The sequence below is a fragment of the Cariama cristata genome, unplaced genomic scaffold (genome assembly GCF_000690535.1).
Source record: "Cariama cristata isolate BGI_N322 unplaced genomic scaffold, ASM69053v1 scaffold6553, whole genome shotgun sequence".
Taxonomy (NCBI): domain Eukaryota; kingdom Metazoa; phylum Chordata; class Aves; order Cariamiformes; family Cariamidae; genus Cariama; species Cariama cristata.
Genome location: NW_009607739.1, coordinates 54159 through 76466, shown reverse-complemented (window position 1 = coordinate 76466; position 22308 = coordinate 54159). Strand labels below are relative to the sequence as shown.

General features: G+C 39.3%; 1 protein-coding gene across 1 annotated transcript in view; it reads left to right on the top strand.

Moving 5' to 3' along the window:
* The window catches only part of LOC104159046 (testican-1-like), a gene marked incomplete at its 5' end in the record, with an annotated part of 137334 nt that overhangs the window by 65336 nt on the left and 49690 nt on the right, over positions 1 to 22308 (top strand). The window contains one exon of the mRNA XM_009696852.1: positions 10257 to 10371. Coding sequence (XP_009695154.1) covers positions 10257 to 10371 — 115 coding nt within the window. The remainder of the gene's footprint in view (positions 1 to 10256; positions 10372 to 22308) is intronic.

Sequence of the window (22308 nt, the reverse complement as noted above, 5' to 3'; positions counted from 1 at the left end):
ATCTGTATGTACATAGAGCCACAGATCGTTACCTCTTGATTATGTTCACGTTATCTGATGTGTTGTCTCCATGAGAGAAATTAAAGTGCCTTTAGTAATTTGAAGCAAGTAAAAATGACAAATTATCATTCTCATGTGATCAGTAAATGGCTGCAGAATGAAAATGCATCTCAATTACATGGCATGTACATTTCAAGCAGCATTGATCGTTCCAAATCTCCAATTGTTTTCCTGTGATTTTTCTTTACTTGTAAACTAAGGTGGCTTTGGTCTATTTGAAAAAAAAAAAAGTTAAGTAGCTTCTTTCTACTTTGAATAACACTATTAGAAATGAACTCTCAGCTCGTAATTATGAAGAGTTAGAATAGAGAATGATTTCATAGAGACAAAAGCAATATAACCTAGAAATGAAAGAAAAAAAATACAGAAGGAAAGTGATTTTTAAAGTCTACATCTTAAGATGTGGCGGACTAGTGTACTGGAAAGCAAAAACTCCCGTGTGCAGCTAGAAAATGGTCCTCGTTAGTGAGCTATCATGCAAATCCTGCAGGAAGAAAAAGGAGTAGACATTTAGCAACAGGAAATGCTTTTGTATGTGAATATAGAATATGGGCTATAAGCTACATTTTTAATCTTTTTAAAATAAGCCAGCATTGCTGCCTACATTTGCATTTGGATTCTGATCCTGAAAATATTCCTGATGAGAGAATTAGCATCTCCAAAGACAGTTCGTAGTGGTAATTACCAGGCATAGTGCATGACTCTGCCACGCACTGAAGCATCCTGTAGAGATGCCCAAGTTAATGCCAACCTGTGGCAGCGAGTCCCTGCCCACGGGAGAAGGCTGAGGTGCTGGGCTGCCTGTGAGCCAGATCTGCTCCCTGGGGACTTGGCATCATCATCTCTGCACCTCAGCTCCTCCCTTCGTGCACAGGGAACCAACTTGGACAGCCCAGAGGGTGGGCATGACCTTGGTACTTGGAAATGATCTGTAGAGTCACCCAAATGAAACTGCAGGCTGAAGCCCAGGTCTTGGTCTAAGAACGTGACTCTGCTGGGGAGAGGACAAGTGTGTGCCTACCTTGTAGTAGCTGTCGGATGATAACTAACGGGAGGGCGGATCAGGAGAGCAGGGCGGTTTGCAGATTTAACACAGGCTGGTACTTTGTGTTATATCTCAGGGAGAAGGAGGGCTGGGTGTCTTTATTTTGACTCAGCCATTCATAGTGACAGAAGTGCTTTGTCTTCATTTGCCTTTTAACTTGTCTTGCTCTCTTCAGCCAGTGAAGGAAAAGTCGAAATTGGCGTTGCACAAATATTTCCACTTATGAATTGCTTCTGTGTTGAATTCCAGCCCTGCTTGGCCTCTGCTGCTCCAATAAACACCTGAATTTCTTACAAGAAGATAAACCAACTGAGATATGCCCCCCACCCCGACCTTGGCCTAGGTATTTCCAGAACTGGCATCTAAATTACTTGTAAAAACAAATTTAATTTCTATATGACATGCTAGATTTTGGTGCCTCGAACTATTTTCTTGTTTGTTCACAAAATGGCAACCATTTGTTTACATTGCTACATTGCACTAATAAATGGTCCCTTGAATGTCCTCCTGTATCCAGTGCTGTGACCTTATATGCCATGTCATCTAGCTGATGCAATTAACTGTGGGGTTTTGGATTTTTAAATTCCTGCTTCACATTGAGCTGATTGCCAGCTATTTCTCAGGGCAATTTGTTTTGTATTAGAACAGAATTTTGTCCTTCAGTGGTCTGTACAGAAGTCCCCAAATTAGCTGATTTTGCTCTATCCGCAAGGGCAGTTTGCAGTAGCATGAGTACATGATAATTTCCTTGGTTTGCAGCTCTGCCATTCAAAAACTTAAATGGTTCAACATGCCTACAAGCAGTTACCCTACTATCTCATCAGCTATCAGTCAATTTGGGAAATAGCGCTTTTTTTTTTTTTGGCAAGTCTGTAGTTTGTTCTTCTTTGCGTAGTTTTAACCAGCAGGGTAACATTTTAAATGTAAATCTCTTGGCTACTTTGAGTCCGATGACAAATATGAGAGATCAACCAATAGTCCTTTAGAAACAAATTAATGGCAGAACACTTAGCAGTCCATATTCTGATTGCAGTGTGGCCAGATACTTTGCTCCAGAGTCATTGCTTTAGCTGTGCCATTACCTTGGGTTTCCACATCACTGGGGAGTGCTTCTGGCTGCTGGTCTGAGAGCGGACGGTTGGCACGCCTGCCCCCAGCTCAGCCCCACTCGTTTCCTCCCACTTCTTCTCCTAGTTGGGGTGTGTAGGACTTGTACCCCATGGTCATAGGCTCTCTCTTCAAGGTCTCTCATGCACTAATTTGAAGGCAAGGAAGTGGCATGAACTCTTCTTAGGAGCAGAGCTGATCCTCTGCTGAGCAGTCAGGCTCTTTGTCCTCTAAAACAACTTTTTTGACTTTAACGGATGAAAACAAGGAGCCCCTTCTGCTCTTCTGCTAAGAAGTTGAAACCTAATTTTAGAGAGGTGTGCACAGTTTAATTATAGTGCAGAGCCACAAAATATGCAATTAATGCCATCCTGAATTGCATGATGGCTGCCTCTTGCAACTCAGCTCGCACTTCTCTGAAGCCTAGGCCAGGAACCGACGGGGTTGTCCTGGAAGATGAACCTTCTGTCTTTCCAGTTGCTCTGAACTTGGTGGACAGTTGTTTAAATTTACACTGTAAGAGTCAGAACCATGTAGCTTACTGATTTGCATATAGAATATAGAATCATTATGGTTGGAAGAGACCTCAAAGATCATCAAGTCCAACCTTCTACCCAACGCCACCATGCCCACTAAACCATGTCTCGAAGCACCACATGTAAATGTTTTTTGAACACCTCCAGGGATGATGAGTCCACCACCTCCCTGGGGAGCCCGTTCCAATGCCTAAACACTCTTACAGTGAAGAAGTTCTTCCTTATATCCCACCTGGATCTCCCCTGATGCAACTTGAGACCGTTTCCTCTTGTCCTATCGCTACTTACTGGCGAGACCTATGGCTGGGACGTAACCAAAAAAAAGAGCTGAAAAATTTAAAATGAAAAGTGTTGTTACATTTTAAAATCTTAAAATTGACAAGTTTGATTGTAGGGACCTGAGCTATGTGCTTGGAGCAGCTGTTCTTGGCAATATTAATGATGTGACGTCCTGACTTAAAGAGTTGTATTTAAGATTGCCTGGGTCTCATGCTTTCTCTCTGGTCTGTGGTTAATTTTACCCTGAGGGCAAAGTCCTGCAGCTCTCCATCATTAGAGCTGCAGGATTGCAGAGGGCAGAGCTGTGGAGTGTAGAGCAATTTGTGGTCCTCAGAGCTTTGCTGCATGAGACCTTTTGCCGTTACTGCATTCAGGTGTGTAAATCTGTTCAGCCTATTTAATATCAGTGCCTTGGAACCTAGGTCTCTTTCTTCTTGACCCTGAACCTGGAAGCTGTTCACTTTTTCTAGCAGATTATGAACCACTAGCCTCTCAGCTAAGTGTGCAATGAGAGACTTTCTCAAATATTTGTTGTTTACCTGAGATTTACTAAGGTGCTTCATGTCATTTCTTGCAGAAATGGGAATTTCTGAGCCAATCAGCTATAACATCTACTTCAACGCTACAGCTAGCACACATTTTAAAAATGGCTCAGTATGTATTCACACAATAGATTGTTTGTGTTAGAGTTTATTCCACCACTGGTATGCATGCATAACTCCCATTAACTATCAGCAGCAGCTATGTATTCTCATAAGGAGAACACAGCTAATTAGAACTCCAGGTTTTTAAGATATCTTTGTACAGCTTTTATTGCAAAGATAAAGTGCTGTGTGTTCACCTGGTAGCTATTCAAATAGACAACAAAGGATTATTTTTTTTTTTTCCCCAGCCTCCCCTTTATTTTTATTGCAATAACATGAGCCAGTCCCATCCTGGAGCAGAGCATGTGCAGGGCAGGAAGCCTTGCTGTAGTGAGCTTATCCTTCAAGCAGAAGGAACAGCAAGTGTGTGCCCAGAGCAATGAGATGACTATATTAGCTAGCAAAATGCTAGTCTGGCCATAGAATAACCACTTTTATCAGTATAAATCCCACCCAAGTGGTCAGTCCTGGGGACAGAGCTTGGTCTGCATTTTCAGTGCCCACTCCGAGGCATGGAGCTCTGTTGCCCTGTCCCAGTGCAGCACCTCTCCTTCTCCAGAGCCCAGGGCAGCGGGGCCCGGGCAAGGCTTTGGTTTGCAGAGCAGCAAAGAGGCAGCAGAAGTGCATGGCAGGGAGGAGAAGTGCTGTGGGACCACACAACCCTGTCACATAGCCCCAAATTTGAGACTCGTGTCAGGACCTCACATTAGTGGCTGACTTCTTACAAACGTGAATTCACATGGTTGACTTTGCTGTCTCCCAGCTGCCCAACTGAGTAGTTGTTTTCAGGATTTCAGGTTTTACAGAGCCTAAGAAGTTTGCAGAATTCCCATTAAAACTTTTTAACGTATATGTTCAGCAGGATGCAAAGGGAGTGCACTGTATGACATTTCTTTTGGAATCTGAAGATACGATACTGAACTTTTTTATTGTGTGAAGTTAAAAAAAAAAACTCTCTTGGTCTGAGTGTGTTAAAAATATAGTGATTTTTTTTTTTTCCCCATCTGATGAAAACTGGAAACAGAGGCTTATAAAGAAAATACTGATAAGAGTCCTAGCTAAGGAAGCAATGGCAAGTGTTGCTTTAAAGCTTGTAAACAAACAACCCCTCTCAAATGGATGTCTGAATTCCAATGGATTCTAATTATCTGCTAAGACAGATAGGTACAAAAAACTACTGATATAAAGAAACTCTGGACTAAAAAAATATATATGCTGTAATTTCAGGAAGTTTTAGCTTCTGCCATTGGCAGGTACTGAGTAAAAGATAAGGTAGAAAATAATAAGCTTTTGTTGTTTGTATCTGAAGTTTAGAAGAGACATATTGTGAGTGAACAAAAGATGCACCATAAAACAAACACTGCACTGAAATAATTCTTGGTGGAAATGTAAAAAGCTGCAGGGCGCTAAAGAAGATGCAGTGTCTTCCAGGCGAGAGCACTATCCAACAACAGAGTTTTAGAGCCCCTGCTATTAGTAAGATTAATATTTTAGGTTTTTAACATACATTTTAATTAGTATACTATAAAATTTAACCTCCTTTTCCAGTTTTCAGTCTTTTGAGAAAGAGACATCATGGTAGTTTTTCTTCGTCGTGTATCTTGTCTGCTAATTCCTACATACTCCCACCGACAAAAATATGTTTCTCTGCTTTTTAATTCACATTTCAATTAATGACAGAAGCAATAGAAGTTTCGAAGCTAACATTTTCTCCTTTATTAGCACAGCTACAAGAAATTTTAAATGACAGATTTCGTATTACAAATTTTATACATTAAGACCAAATCAGCGTCTTGGAGAGCCTTCCCTCTGCTGAACCCCAGCTAAAGCATGCTCTCTCCTGATCCCCTTCCCTGGTGTTTGTTACTGGGGCTGTGAGATCGCCCAGGAATATGGAGCCTGTGCAAAGTGCTCTGCTTGTCCATCCTCTCTGTGGCCCTACGAACAGGAGCAACATTAGGCACATAGTATGTCCCAGGCCATCTGAGGCACCTGTGGCAGGTTCTTAATTACATCTGCATTCCTGATGAAAAGTGCTGTCAGGGCTAGGATCTCACAGTGTTTAACCTATATATTGTAATTAGAATCATAATGAAGAAATGCACAGCTCTGTCATTACTGAGTGAGCTGCCAGTCTTCATCCCAGCATGTGTAGTTAATGCATCAAATATTGTCAGTGTGCGCAAAGTCCATCTCTGCCGTTGGGAGCATTTAATGTTGCAGTGTTCCTGTCTGCTCCTCTCCACTGGCAGGGGAATACTAGCTGACCTCAGCAGGGACCGGCTGGGTATCTGCTGGTGGAAGGAGCAGGTTCGTAAGCTGCTGTCTCACCTGTAGCTGTCTGGATGCCAGGGGCAGTTTCAGCTCTGCAGCAGGGGATGGAGGTGCACATCACTCCATGCCAGCCGGGAGGCAGCTCAGCTGGCTGCTCCGGACCGATGCTCCTTGATGGCCAGAAGCCATCAATGTCCCCTGTTTCAACCCACTGCTGCCTTACTTGGCAGCAGTTGAAGAAAATATGGGAGTTTGTTGTGTCAGGATGCAAAGCTTTTCAAGACATTAATGTGGTCTGGAGTCTGCACTAAGCTGTCCACGTAGACATTCATTAGTCAAATATATAACCTTGTGAAAAAGATCACAGTAACTTATTCGACAGTGTTACTTATGTGCAGGTTAGATCAAAACCTGGCTGCCAAAAGTTGAAAGCCAATGTAAAGACAGAGATACGCTGTTTTATTACATCATTAAAAAAATATCTAGATTTTCCTCTAGCAGGGACTACAGGCTGGAGACTGACAGAGAAGAATAAAATAGCTGGGAATAAATTTTATGTAGCTATTTTCTTTCTCCCTCAAATGTGAATGCTTATGCAAAACACATTGCTATAGATTCACTGACAATAAAGAGAGAATCATTATACGAGCAGTGGATTCTCAGGGGAACACTTTAGCCAAAACACAGTCTGCAGTAATTTCCCACATCTTAGTTGAATAAATTAATTTATGAATTTTCCATGAATATGTTCAACCGTTTCTCCCCTCATATATTTTATTGTTCTCCATATAAGTTTAGCAACAAATAACAGAGCTGCTTTTCCATTTGCAGTAAAATAGTTGAGAGATGTTTATGTGGGCCTTGGGGTTCATAGCAAACAAATACAGTTCAAACACTAGGGAGGTAGCAGAGAAATATGACACTTGGCAGAACCCAGAGAGCTCTAGTAGGAGAAAAGCTCAGCAGAGAGTCAAGGCGTATCCAGTCGTACCACCAGTGAGATGAGTCCCCTGAATTCAGAGGGACAAGCCCCAAACTGTGGGACTGCTCCAAGTGAGTTCTGCGTAGAATCACTGCAAGGAGCTTCATGGCTCATGTCTGCAAAACTTGTAATGTCCCTTTGATGTGAAACACCAGTAGAATCATAGAATCATTTAGGTTGGAAAAGACCTTTAAGATCATCAAGTCCAACCGTAAACCTAACACTGCCAAGTCCACCACTAAACCATGTCCCTAAGCACCACATCTACATAGGCTGGTCCTTCCTTCATTTAATATGTTTTCTCCTGTACTGTGTATATTTTTATTTTTATGTGAGAAGGAGATGAGGATGGCAAAAGGAGAGAAAGTGTTTGGGTTTTCTCCATAAATATAGAAATGCTGTGTCCATGATCTGGAGAAAACCAGCAGGCTTTTTCCAGGCTGTAGATCCAGTGGCAGAGTAGTCCAAAACCTTCATTATTACTGCACAGGACATCTTCTGTGGTCACTCTGCCTCTGAATATCACTTAGTTTGGCTCAGGCAATGTCATTAAATCCAAACTTGAGCTATTTGTGTAGGTTATTACAGTAAGTAAGTACACCATCACCTGGAAAGTATGATATCTCCATGTTTTTCTTTAGGAAAGGGAAAAACCGTTACATACAGTGATTAGGTATTGAAAAGTAATCAGTGTTATCCTAATTTAATATTTAAAATGATGGAGTTCTTTCATCTTCCTCCCACAACACCAAGCTGCGACCACAGTTCTATATGTATACAAACTAACATCCCAAACGAGTATGGTGGGAATATAATATGGTTAATCATAGGTGTAAATTTACTCACATGTGACTACACCATTGTGATCTTCAAGTTTAGCTCTCCTTCTCTCCCTGCACACTCAGATGATAGAGAGTGCCCTTTTTAAGCAGTTTCTTTTTTGGTTTATTTTGAGATTTTTGGTTGTCGTTTTTATCAATTATAAGGAAAGCTGAGGACAAACTTGCCTTGCTGTTGCCAAGTATAAAGCTCTTTCTTTCTTAACTGCACATAATAACAGGCTTGAAATAGGCCTTACCATCTTAAAGGTGGTATTTGAAGTATAATTGCTAATGTTTAGATACATAATTTACATTTATTATGCATAATAAAATATGTAACTAATTGATGTTCTGTAAGGGATTAAATGATCAACTCCAGCTGGAGGCAGAAGATTTGTGCCTGTGTTCTCAATAACACATTGACTGTCAGAATACGCTGCAGAGTTGTTGCCTTCAGGACTGTGCATTCAGAGAGTGTTTTCCTTTCTCCTGTTCTCCTTTCCTTCGGATGTGCTTTCTGTTGCGTTTGTGTTCTGTGCAGCATATTTATGAAGCAAACAGATGAAAAATAAGTACTTATATTCCCTTCAATCTTGCAAGAAATTAGTGTAAAGTGCAAGCTAAGCTTGCACATGTTTGTGTGTGGCTGTGCATTTTCTATAATCGGAAAGGCAGAACATCACACAGAGCGTGCAACCACCACGATGCATTGAAGTTCGGAATGGCCAGGAGATAATGTCAACAGAATAGGATGTAGGCACAGGATAATGGTCTCCTGCTGCTAGATTAAAGCCTGGGCAAAGATGAGCCCTTTTAACAAAAACAAATAGAGGCAAAGCCAAGATATTTGCAGTACTTTCAAAGCAGGAGGTATTTATCATGTAACAACATCCTGTTCTGTTCTCTTGGCTTCCACTGTACCAAAATAACAGAAGATGATGCTGTGATGTTTATCAGTGGCTGTTGCTGGATGAGCTCCAGTTGCCCACGGCATCCCCAGTGGGTAACGCCATGGCCTTATGCTGTGCATCCTTCGGCCTTCAAAAAAAGTTGTACGTTTCAAAACACATTGTGTCGCACTGTGTGAGCATGCTGACCTACTTTTAAATGAGAAAGAATTAATCTATAATAAAACTCAGACATATCAAAGGGATTTTACAGCCCGACGTTTCCAGTTTCCCCTGGCAGGAGGCAGTCTCTGCAGGGAGGAGCGCCAGTCTCAGTGCTGCAGGCAAACTCCCCCTTGCATTAAAAGCCCTCAGATTCTGATCTGGTAAAATCAGTGCTCGAAGAAGACAAAAAATGGAACTGAATTCAGTTCATTAGGTATCAAGCCAAAGAGAACGCCTCGCACATTTTTGTTCCTACTTCTGTGTGCTGTTTTCTTTTACTCTGTTTTATTAGTACGTTAGCTCAGTCTCCAGCAACTGTGCTGCTGGGCACAGTCTTGGGAAAATATCCTTGGGATAGTAACTGCAGAGAGGACAGCTACACAGGTGCAAAGCTCTTAGAGGAAAGTCAGCACTAAAATATATGTAATGCAAACAGCAAAGGCTATGACTAGTCAGTGTGTTATAAATTGGGGCTTTTTAACGAGCACACTTTTGCAATATTAATTCTCCTGTCTCATTCGTCCAATACTGCACATGCCCTGCTGTCCTAAATGGTTTGAATATGGTGACTGTCAAGAGTTGCTGTAAATCCCATCTGCTGGATTAGGAAGGGAAAGCAACAAGAAACAATATGCAGATATAGGGAACTATACTGCACTGCTCATGGTTTAATCTTTACTCTTCAGTTTTACAATTTTGTTGTATTTCTGGAGTTGACTGCATGATGGATGGCTAATTTTAGGGATGGTACTGTTAAGGCAATTTGTAGTTATTGGTAGGAGTCATTTAAAATTTCATCCTTATTTGGAGATGTTGATGTGTTGAAGGATCAGTCTCATGAGCTGGTGAGCTGATTTCTTTCAGCTGTCACTATTGCGAGGATTGTTGTCTTTTCATGGATGTTACTCAGACCAATCCCATTGCTTGCAGTGGAAACTGAGAGCTCCCAGCTCCTCAAAAGACCAAACTAATAAATCACTAGTAGTAACAGGTGATAGATGGCACGATTTCACACCTGAAACGTGGTAATGCAGCATAGGGAGCACATGGGATTCTGGAGGTTTGTGTTTTCTTCCCAGCTTTGCCGCTGATCTATTAGGTGACCTGGAAGAAATTGTTTCAACTTGCTATGCTGCAGATTCCATATATTTAAGCAGGGAACAATAACAACGCTTTACAAGGCACATTTAGAAGTGCCGTGAAAAGCTCTGCATAGGAACTAGCTATTATTGTTATCTGTAATAACAAAAACAATGGCATTTTCAATAGAGACTGAAGTTTTGCAATCTGTCCAATGCCATTATTGCTAAATGCAGTTTCTCATTTAATCCACAGCTGCTGCTTTTCTATCTTGTCCTAATTCAAAACATATTCTTCCTTTTTTTAATTATTCTAGTGCAAGTTGGAGTTTCATGCATGTACTTCTGGCAAAACCATCACAGCTCGATGCGAAGGGCCCTGCCCCTGCCTTCCAGGACCTGAAAGTTCAAAACACAAGACGGAGAAGACTGGTGAGTTGAGCTGTTAATGGAATTGTAGCAGATTAATTGGTTCCTGCTGTGTTCATAGAAAAACGTAAGAAAGAAATTTCCTAACTAGTATATTCTATATGTAACATTTTCTAAGAAAAAGCTAAGGTACAACTAATCCTTTTCTAAACATGTAGTGCTTTCAAACATCTTAACTGCTGCAAAAGTAACACCCACTTGATAGAATCTCATAAGAAAACTGAGTTCTGGCTAATGAATCTCATTTTTGAGTGAAAATATTTTGAATGAAAACATTGAATCATCATAAAAGAAGACAGAAAAGAAAAAAATACTACTTGATGGTTCATTACTTCCTAAGTTTAAAAAAAAAAAATCAGTAGCCTGTGTGTAAACCAAAAAGTCATTTAAAATTACACATATATACTACATGGGATCTCAATTATCATTTGAATCTTCATTGTTATTAATGTTATCACTAGAATTCAAATATATATTAAATAAATACACGTATATGTATTTATATATGAAATTGTTTCAACAACAAACTCATTGCATATGATGTTATATAAAGCCGAAGGTTGAAGTCTCAGCACAAATGGCTGTTTTCCCCGCCAGCTCTCCAGTGAGTTCTCTATTTTGGTCTGAAAGCCTGGTGAGCTAATTTACTCCCCCAGGTCTTTTCTGAGGAAGCAAGCACGAGCTGTCTCGGAGTGACCTCATCCAGAGGGAATTAGTGCTTGCAAAGGAGGCCGACTAAAAGCAGAAGTCCAGCAGCAGGGCAAGTGTCACAGCCAGGTTCTGTCTAAGAGTTTCCACCCTGCTATGGGGAAAAGCCTTTTGGAAAGGAAAAAAGTTGTTACTTGTGGCTGTGGTTTCTTGATATGAGTGCAGATGTGCTGGTGAGAGCATCTGTGGCAAAGTGAATAGTAGCCTGTTTTTAAGTACAGTGTTGTCTCCCTCTCCTAGGAGGAGTGCTAAGAGGGGTCCCTCACCGACAGCTGCTCTGCTCCTGTCCGTATGAGTAGCTCATAAAGCCAAAGTAGTGACTTAGGCTTAGACAGGGTTTGCTCTGTCATGTTAAGCCGTGAAATGTGTTTGTTTACCTCATGCACCACGTGGAGTATAAAAAAGATGAAGCTTTAACAGTGGTCTGTTTGACCCAAAATATTTAAGAACCTGTCTGCTCTTACTCCTCCTCACTATGGAGACATTCTGACAGGAGCAGGCACAGAAATAGGAAAAAAAAAAAATTAAAAAACATTTGCTCTGTTAGTTCTGGCCCTGTCACTTCAGCTGAAAACACTGATGATTCTGCTGGTGGTGCTCTACACACCATCTCCTCTAGCACAGCAACAGTTTTCACGTTAGGCTTCCATCTACTTTCTGGAACAAGAAGTGAGTCTCCAGCCTAGATTTTGAAAATTCAGGTTTATTCCATTTTTTGCAAATCACAGAATTTTTTCTGCATAGCTATCAAACTTAGATGAAGTATTTTAGATGGTAAGGTTCTGAAATCAATGTGTAGCTGTAATATTGCTTTATGTGTCTTGAATCTTTTGGTTATAGTATATCCACTGATAAATTGCCTTATTCATATTTTCTACTTCTTGTAGCCTGATAAGGGCTACAAGAAATATTTCTTTTTCTTTGCCCTTTCTATTTCTTTGCCCTTATCAGAAAGAGTATCAGATTAATAAATCTTCAGTGACATTTTAAGCTTACAATTTCATTCACACAAGAGAGAAAAGATTCTAATAACCCTTATCTTGATAAATGCAATTTGACAGGGTATATGTATTCTGAAACCTAGGCTTTTGTTTTGCTTGACTCAAAACTTTAACTCCAGCCATCAGAGCATTAATTTAATGGATTGGGTGATCTGCAGAGCAACTTTCCTGAAGGCTTTTTCAAGAGGCTAAACTTGAGCTAACAGTACGCCTGCCATTGCCCTGGTGTCAAGGATATTAAATGCCTCCATTCTGCCATCTTCAGTGTGGCATGAAGAGAGTGCTCTGCCCCCTTGGAGGAGCACATCACCTGGGAAATAAGGGAAATCATTGCCACAGGTGTATGGAAACATTCAAAACACTGAAGACAGTAGTCATCTCCTTCATTGAGTGTATGCAAAGAAACCGCTCATAAGCCTCATTATAGTGTTACAAGCAAAATACTTGTACAGGCATGGGAGGCACTGTGTATGTGCATGTATATGTATGTGCAAAAAAAAAAAAAAAAGGCAGTATAATATTTTGCTTTAGCACTGTCTGTTTCTTTCTGGGGTTAGGTGCTGAAATGCCCACAGAAGGATTTGGTGTTGAGAATCAAATAATCAATAGCAAAGGGGCTTTCTAACTTGCTTTATCTTAAATTTTCTTCTGGATCTTTGAATGTGCCAGTTCCTCAGTCTCCTTTCTTCGGACATTGTCTCTTCAGTTGACCCACTGAGTATAATGGAGTCTGAAACAGAATATTTCAGAGTTTGTCAGTCTTTTAACGAAGAGCTTCTAGGAGTTTCCATGAGAAAACATGAGTAAATTCTATATACCAGTATAAATTTTACCCAGGTGCAATTTTAGCAGCACTTGAAAAGGGATTTGGTATTGTGTGTGTCTGCCCTTTACAGCCTGCAAGCCAGTCAGCTTTCCTTAGGTTTATGGGAGAATTATGAATTCTAATTGCTGACCACAAAAAATTTCCATAGCACTGCCTTTCCTAAGATTCCTTCATTTGCTCAACAAGTAGTGTCACTTTGGAGAAATAAGCCCTGACTATTATCTGAGGACACACATGTGAGTTGTCCAAGGCAATCGCATGGCAGAGCGTGGCAGCCCCTGAAGCCTCGTCACGACAGCACTTGAGTGATCTCCCCTCCATCACATCTCCAGACCTCTCAGTCTGGAGCTTCTGATTAGCATTTTGGTTACTTGGTACCTTAGTGTTTTCTCCAATCTTCACACAAAATTATTTTATTTTCCTCGTATAGTACAATAGTATCATTAATATTGCTGGGTTGGTATAAAAATCAGTACTTTGATTTCTTATATAAAAATTTGTATGAAAGAATTGTGCAGACAGTTGGAACTCAGTTTCTGCTTCTTATTTAGTTGCCAGGTTTGTGAAATCCATTCAAATACAGCGTAATCTTAAGTAGAAAATGACAGAGAGCTAAATCTCATGCCTTACACAGACATGTCAGTGGAAAAATACTAAGGAGAATTACAGTGCAAATGCTTCCAGCAAAATAGAAGTGCAGCTCTTGGAGCTACCCCATGAACTTTTTTATGCCTGTTATAGAACAAGGTTAAATGTATGTGGTTGTGAGCTTCCAATTTGAAGACAGTTTGCATTAATCTTTACACATTCATTCAATCATATTCAAATATTATTCCATGATAAATTACTTTCAGAAATTAAAAATGTAAAGGAACATTTAATTTCCAGAGTACTGTAATTCTAAATGTCATGACCTTTTTTTATGTGCTTGTGAATAAAATTGGCAGCAGCATCAAAGAAAAGCAATCTAAGTGTATGTGCTCAGAGGTAACAATTGACTGCAGTGTCTGAGTCGTATTACTTCCTCCTCCCTGGGCTCCTTCGAAAACATCTCTGCTTTGAGGATGAAAATCGAGACTAATAATCGTGTTAAAAATTGGAATTCCTTTTATAGTGCTAACTGGTACTACGGAGATGTTAATAAAATAACACAAATGCTAGCAAAAGAAAACTACACCAGAATTATTACCTTTAATGGCAAATAACAACAATAAAATCTTTCTACCATAAAGTTAAATCTTTGAAGAGATGGCAGGATCGTGTTCTTCATTTTCTTAAATGGAATTTTGAGTCAGAGTCTGAGAGGTAGAGAACAGGACTCTGTGAGAGCACTAATGGAAGATTTTGGAAAAGATGACAATCCGTAATGCTTTTTCTCTTTTCTTTTTCAGGCCCATTTAAATTCCTTTGTTTATCAAAACACTTGATATGCTTCATTATTCACAGCAGTATCCCAGCTTTACAATATGTTTCCATGATAGCTGCTGATTTTCAATTCGGCTACCCAGAGACAAAGGTTGAGCAGTATCCTGCCCTGAGGTTACCTGCCCTTTCAGAGCGTATGTGCCCTTTTATCTAATACTATAAAATGAATAAGGCTATAATTTCAACAAAAGAAAAGGGCTGGTAACTGACTCTCAGTGGCACCTAAGTGACAGAAGTTATTTAAGACGCAAAGTCCTGTCTGCTGGTGGTTTTCAGGCACCTCTTTCCAAAAGCTCTACGATATTAACCAGAGTTCTCATCAAGCATATGTTACTTTGACACGAGCTGAAGCTTCTAAAACCCCTCCATAGTCAAAGGACTTCAGACAAGGAACAACCAGTTTTAGTTCTTCAAAACCTACTGGCAAGGGAAGAGATTTTTCCCTTGAATGTGCAGCTCGCTCTGTCAAAAAGACAACATTGTGCCGTGATTGGGGCATCTCTTGGGAAACGTGAATTCATAGTTGCAAGCATGTGGTTCTGTCAGCTTCCCTCATACCCGTGTGACTCCTGTTTGTGACTTACATGTGTTAGTGGTGTAGCAGCTCAGGCAGGATGGTAAATGTTTAACAGCATGTCAGGGCTCTTTCTGACCATACCCTCTTTTTGCATTTTCTAAGTTGAGTACTATACTCCCAATATACTAGTCTTCATTTGTTGCTGTCAGGGTTGCAGAGCCACTGGAGCATGAATGGATGCAGTAATTCAAAGTAGGTTTATCCCTATCTGTGCATTGTGTCTTTTTGACCTTGCAGAAATGCCCAAGGCAACTTCTAAGAAAATACTGTTGTCTTGATAAGGGAAATACAAAGTCAATAGGCAGAAGCAAATATATTCAATTACACTGAGTGTTGTTTAAATTTCTAAAGGGAACCAAGAGAACATTTTTAAGTTACAGGAATAGGTCTTGGCAAGCTCGATCAAGAATCTCCCTTGTTTAGGGTATAGTTTAGGATAGAATTGAGCATTTAACTACCACCCCATTGGTTGTGATGGTTGAGAAGGTCTAATGTTCCATTCCTTTATAAAAAGAGCACTCAGTGCATGAAGTTCATTCGAAGAAATCACAGTCTTGTTTCCCAAATGAGTTGTATCGCTGTTTCTTGTGCCTGAATGACTGACAACTAAAAGAATTTACGGTCTTGGAACTAAGTCTTTCTTTGAAATTCACTTCAGCAAATATTTCAGTTTCAAATTGCTATTCACAAGTTTTCATGACTGCAGAGTAGATGATTTTAAGATTTATGAAGATGAAGTATGAGTCATGAACATGGTTGAGTTGAAATTGGTTACCCTAGATTTGATTTGCCAGGAAATGTTTCCTTTTGTGGCTTTAGCTTTGAAAAAAAGACACCTTCTGACACTGAATTTCCAGGAATTTAAATTACCTAGTTGAGTCTCAAACTCTGGGAATGGTAAAACAAAAACATTCGAAAATTAAGATTACCGAGAGTTTCAAAGCATTAGTATATCTCATTAAAACTAGGAGTTGGTTTGGTTTTTTTTTTCCTCTTTTACAGAGGAGAAATTATGTTTGTTCAAATCATAGAGTAACTTTTAGTGCAGGGCAGATATAAGGACATGGAACACAGGAATGTGTGTTCCAAACCCTGACATGATTCTTCTCTGGACTTCATCAGTAAAGAGTAGGATTATTAGCCCTAAACGATGCAGGATCTGGTAGTTTTGCTCCAAAGTTTTCTGTATGAATACTGCAATTCAGTCTTTTAATTTGTTACATGATGAAATGACCTTACCCAAGTAAATCTGAGTTATGTAGTATCTGTAAATAATATTTATAATAATAATTGTTGCTATTATTATTACTATTATTTTGCCTGCAAGCTTTCACACAAGCAGATCAGTCTTTACTATTCCTTTCCTGAAAGCATAAAAGATTAACTTTTTTCATTTCTGCTAGATATGGTCTGTGAGTAGTGAAGTGGCTGTACCCAATTAATATTTGATTAAAAGAAAGTGGGAAGCAGGCAAGAATAGATACCTTTGCTCTTCATGAATGGCTGTTACCATCACCCACTCCTATCAGAAGCAAAGGCAAATAGCATCAAGACTGAGGCAGCAAAATGAAGTTCTTGCCAGGGTGAGAAGAAAGAGCAAAGTAATGGTGGCTGGGGATGTTTTGTTCTGCTGCTTGGCCTCACATGCATCTTCCTTTTTGGCACCAGACAAAAGCAGGAGGTTATGAGGGAAAGGCTGCACATTCTACATACACATATTTCATGGGAAAACTTGTGTTTTTGTAGGAGTGTTATGTTAAATAGGAAGTGCAATCTGAGAGCCAAATGAATAGAATGCTCACATGCTGAAAAGGAATAGAGAAAAAAAGGTAATAATGTGAATGAGAACATGTTAATTGATTGATATACAAATGCTAGTTTTTCCTGATACGTTTTTTTATCTTCCAACACCACATCACTCTGATATCTTCTGCTATGTCTATGAAGGAGGTGTGTTTTATTAAGCTGAGCTAGCCTTGGAATAGCTCAGGAAGGACCCATTAAATGCAAGTTCTTTTACTGCAGCCAAGAAAGATGGTGATGCCCTTACAAGAGGTTTGATTGAGAGCCCACCGGGCCCAAGTCTTTGCTGAAGAAAATGTTGGTGTGATTGTGTGGTCAATACTTAACCACGTCCACGAGCTACAGGGGACTGCTTAGCAAAGCTTGGTGTTTGTAACTCCCTGCCTGGGTAGGAAGTCCTCCATATGCTCAGTGCATATAAGGCTCTTTCTGGTCCGTTTTGAAAATCTGATCACCGTAAAGCATTTATAACTGAGCAGTAGATGTTGCTGAATTGGAAACATTAAAACTGCTGCTATTTATGTCACACTGAAATTACATCACTTATATTCTCATCAAATCATACATCTTCTTTGCATTGATTTCTAGGCTAGCTACATGTAATGATGTGATCAATAGTGGTTACTGCTTCCCTTCAAATTCAGTCAAACATCTTTAATCAATGTAATTTAACTTCAAAAACGTCCAAAATTTTTGTAATGACTTTATTGCAGAAGTGAGGTGGAAGGAATTTCCATGGCGTACAATTAACAAGTCATCATGCAGAACAGTTTCAGGTACTGCAAAACCCTTGCAGATGAATGACTTGCAGAATCTTTCAGGTTTTTGTTAGCAAATTACGTTAATTAGCTATCATACCCTAAAAGCATGGTACTTCCCTGAAGAAGGCAAGGAGGCATCTAGAAGCATGTAAATCAACTCAGAAGCCAGATAATTTTGTAAGGCCTCCTTTTAAATATTTTTCATGAAAGCAACAAGCATGTAGAAGGAAAAGGCACAGTATAACCTTGTATACAAAGTATTGGCCCATTCATATCCCCATTCAGCTGATACACCTACTTTGAGGTGGAAAGGATCACCAGCTTCCATAGGGGTTGTATGCATCAGGATTCACTGTGAAGACCTCACATAATGGTCTTCTCTCTCAGTTTATGCAGCTTTTAATATTCCTTTTTTTGAGGGAAAGTTAAGGCTTAGTATCTACATTTCAAAGTTAGCAAAAAACTACTGGAAAAAAAGAAAGTAAAGAATGCAGAATGGAGTCATCAATAAACAAAAGACACTAGTCATGCCAGGAAGAGAAATGGGAGAAAAGTACAACACATAGTTACATTTAAAATAGATATAAAACTATCATTTTGAACCTATGCATTTTTCTATGTCCTAGCAAATAATTCTCAGTAATTTTTTTTTCAGAAGCTGCACTTTTTCCTATAGTAATAGCTGAAAAGATGCATTTCTCAGCTGTTTTCATTGTTTGAAATTCAAAAAAAGTAAATTACTTAAATATCAATTAAAAAAAACAACTTGTGCTGTGACTTGAGTCTTGTCACTGCAAACACTTGTACTCAGCAGTTACTGCTTGAGTAAGCAGGTCCGTTGTCTTTGGTGAATGAGGTAATCTGACCACATTTAAGGACATCAATATTTGTAATACAAGGCCTTTAGCTATTTATAGAATTCATGTAGTATTTTTTCTGTTCCCAAATACAACTGACTGTGACTATATAATTAACCAACACATAATGAGAATTGTAAACTTTATCATTGACAAAGCGATTCTAAATTTCTTTTTCACCAATATGTGAGCATCATACTTAAGATGTAGGTGTGAACAGTCATAATGATATAGTTGAAGGACTCAAACCCTCATAAAGAAATAATATAAAGAGATCACAAACATATCAAAAGTCACTTTTCAGTTTGATCAAATATTATCAGATTTTTCGCAACCATTCATGCTGCGCATACTGAGGTTTTGAATTGTATCTGCAAAGTATTTATACAACAGAAATGAAATGCATATTTTCAGACGGCTGCGTTTTCCATCATAGCTGTGTTGTACAGGAGAATTGCCTGCTCAGAAAGCTTTGTTAGGCTTGAAGAGTAAATTCAGGTTTGAACCTCTGATACCTGAATGCTTTTTTACCGAAGAGTATAAATTAAGGTATTTGTACTTTCAGCAATTATACACAGAAAGCACTCGGGTGTATATGTGAAGCCTGCTTTGACATGAACTTGAAAAGGAGAAAGAATTATCCCCTGTAGAAGTTGTTTTGCATTTTTGGTCTGGCTCTAAGGTTTTGGAACTCAGCACAGAAGCATTGATCATAGCAGACCCCAGACAGATAACAACTTAGGGACGATACTATCCATTGACTAGCTGTCACTTCTTCAGCATGATCTTCCTTGGATTTGATCAAATTACAGCAGGCTCCAACATATAACAGACAACTTCTGCTTTATAGAGGCAAAAGTGACAGAAAGGAGGAAAAGGCAGCAGTGGAAGCAGCATATTGTTCGCTTTGCTTCTTTCAGGTACTTGCTGAAACGATGTTGGCTATAGTAGCAACATCACTGTCAGCAGGATTTGCACTTTTAGTAAATGCATCTCTTTAACAAGTTAATACGCTGAGAGAGTAACGTTGAGCCAGAATTCCTGTCATAATTTTTTGAGGTTGAACCAGGACATGAGACATAACTCTTCATCATCGCTAAATAAAGACTAATCCCAGACAGCAGCGGGAGACAGTGCATAAAAATAACTGTGTCGTGATGTAATTATATTAAAAACAGTAGGATTTTTTTAAAATCCTTTTGAAATGAAAGAAAACTTCTAAGGCTGTGCTACTTCTCTGGCAGCTCTCTGTGGTTGAGGCAAGTCCTTCTGTTTTCATAAGCATTTATAGCTGTACTGTTGCCCCAGGCTGATCAGCGGGTATGGCTTTCACCCCCTGCCCAGGGGTGGTCACCACCTAAAATGGAAATATTATAAACAAATTGATTTGGTGGATCTCAGCCATATAACCAGTAGCTGTGGATTGCTTACTTCCACATTAAATTCAATACAGAGGCTCCAGGGTTGCAGCAGGCAAAGTCTGTTCCAGCGTGGGGCGCGCACGAAGCTGCGGAGGAATGAGTTAGGTCGGTGCGGGAGGTGGCTCCTGGCAGGGCCATGCCCAGCACCCTGGGGTGGCTGGCAAGCCCAAAGCTCAGCAGCCACATGGCTGGTGTGAGCTAGAGAGGAGCTGATGTTTCTAGCGTGGAGAGCCCCGTTTGAGGCACCCGACAGCAAACCCAAATCTGAACTGGGCACAGGTCCCAAGGGCAGTATGGGCATAACCTGCGCCACTGACCCTGCAGGTAACTTCCCGCTTTGGTACGCAAAGGATACAAATGCCACTGGGACGTATAAACCCACAAAACACAATAAGAACATATTTAGACAGCTCGATGGTAATCAGAGTTTCATAAACACTTATTAAACAAAATGTTAAAATGGCTATTGATTTATTCTTTTTCTTTTTTTAGTATAAAGAAAAAGTTAGAAAATGACAGACATAATAAACACTTAATGCCAGCAAGTAACAATAATTTTCAGACAAGAAGTGATTTGATTTTGGATTGCCAACAGAAAACTATTGAAGTGGCACACGGTGTTAATAGAAACACCGTCTAGTAACAGCAGGTGTTTGTGCACTGATAATGATAATTAGAGCACTAAAATCTCTCTCATCATAAACAAAAACAAATAAATAAGACTGGTTTCATATATGTTTTTTTCATGGGTATTGATTTCTGCTTTTTTGGGGAATATTTCCCTAACATTTGATAAAAAAAAGTTTGTAAAATCTCCAGAAACCTGAGAGTGAAATAAGTTATAGCACTTATCGCTGTAGTGTTAAGCTAAAACATCCCTAGTGTGAGGGGGAAAAAAAAAAATAAACCAAACTTTTTCAATAAAATACAGGAGAAAATAAGACTTTTGAAATTTCAAATACATCTTTTCCTGGTGGTTGGTTGGTTGATTTGTTTTTTTCCTTTGATATCTTACAGACTAAATTCCATCTTTGGTTACTCCAGTATAAATCTGGAATAATTCCATCAACAACGTTAAGCTAGTTGCCTTTGGTAAAGTTATTCTCAGTCTATAATGGTATAAATGAATATAGACTAGAAACTAATTGATCGTTCCAAAGAGTTTGTTACTTTTTATACAGCATTGTGTCAAATTAGTTCTGATTTTTTCTGTTTCTCATTCCCTGTTTACTAGTGCAGAAGAAGGGAAATGGTGTTTGAGATATCACCACCTCATTCCAAATATATATGCTTACATATTTTACAGCTTTCACTGTCCCAACAGGGATATTTCTACATTCATGTTTCTCTGAAGAATTGCATTTTTTTGTAATTCAGTTTAATGGACTGTGTGTAAATCAAAAAAAAAAAAAATGTTATCTGCTTCCTGTAAAGCAGATGTCTCTCCTTAGAGATGGACTGGAATGAGAATCAGGATCTGCATTTGTGAGTTACTAAAATCTGAACGATTTGGCTCAAGTCCATCTCTGTCAGACTAGAGTCCGTCATCCACAGAGAAAATGCTTACTAAAATACCCTGCAACACAAAAAATAAATGTCAGTATTAGAGAAGCTTCTAGGCAACCAGCATGGGATCTTTATGTCCCAAATGTTAAAATATACGTGTATCTATCCTGTTACTTTTTCAGATATAGGCTCACACTTGAGGACTGGGATCAGTCACTCAAAATTGCAGTTTAACCTTCCCTGCGGGTGTCTAGCCTCTCTGGACATCTCCTTGGGACTGGCTTGGACAGTCAAATCTGTGTTTGGAGCTGAATTACAAAGCCTTCGTCCCCTACAAGCATTCGAACATGCCTTTATAATATTTCTAATTAATAGTAACATAGGAAGTGGCTAAGCTTATATCCAAACAATCTCTTTACTGTATGATGATTTTCTAGCTTAGTTTTAATTACAATTTTCTAATATTGTGTTCCATTAAGTGAGAGAGAATTTCATGACTAATTGTTTAGAAGGGTATATTTATGGAAAAACAGTTTAGTTTCCTTTATGAGAATAAACTTTATACAATGACATCACTATAGTCTTGGATTTAATAAATTATGGTCTTGGCTGTATCTTGCTTGTCTGAAGGTAATTTTACGTATCATCATGTCCTGTTTCTCAATTTGTTTACAATGATAGTCAGCACCTAGGAGTTATCAGGCACAGACAACAGGCAGATTCTCTTATTGTCTAAATTGTAAGTATGGTCTATAACAGCAAGTAGTCACTTATCAGGCAATCCCTGTCAACAGGAAAAATGAAAACTGGGTAAAATAAAATCATGTCACAGTCGTTTCAGGCAGCGAGTTGCATGTTACAGATGCCTCATTGATCCTTCATGATTGAAATTCAGGTTTAGGCTTTCAGTTTTTGAAAAGGTTGCAAATATTCTTGGAGAGTCTAAGATACAGAAAAAGTAAAAGGGTATGATCTTTTGCAAAACACAGTTCCCTAAGCATTTTAGTTGAGACAACCAAAATTGGGCTTCATTTGGGACTCTAAAGTGGAAGAAA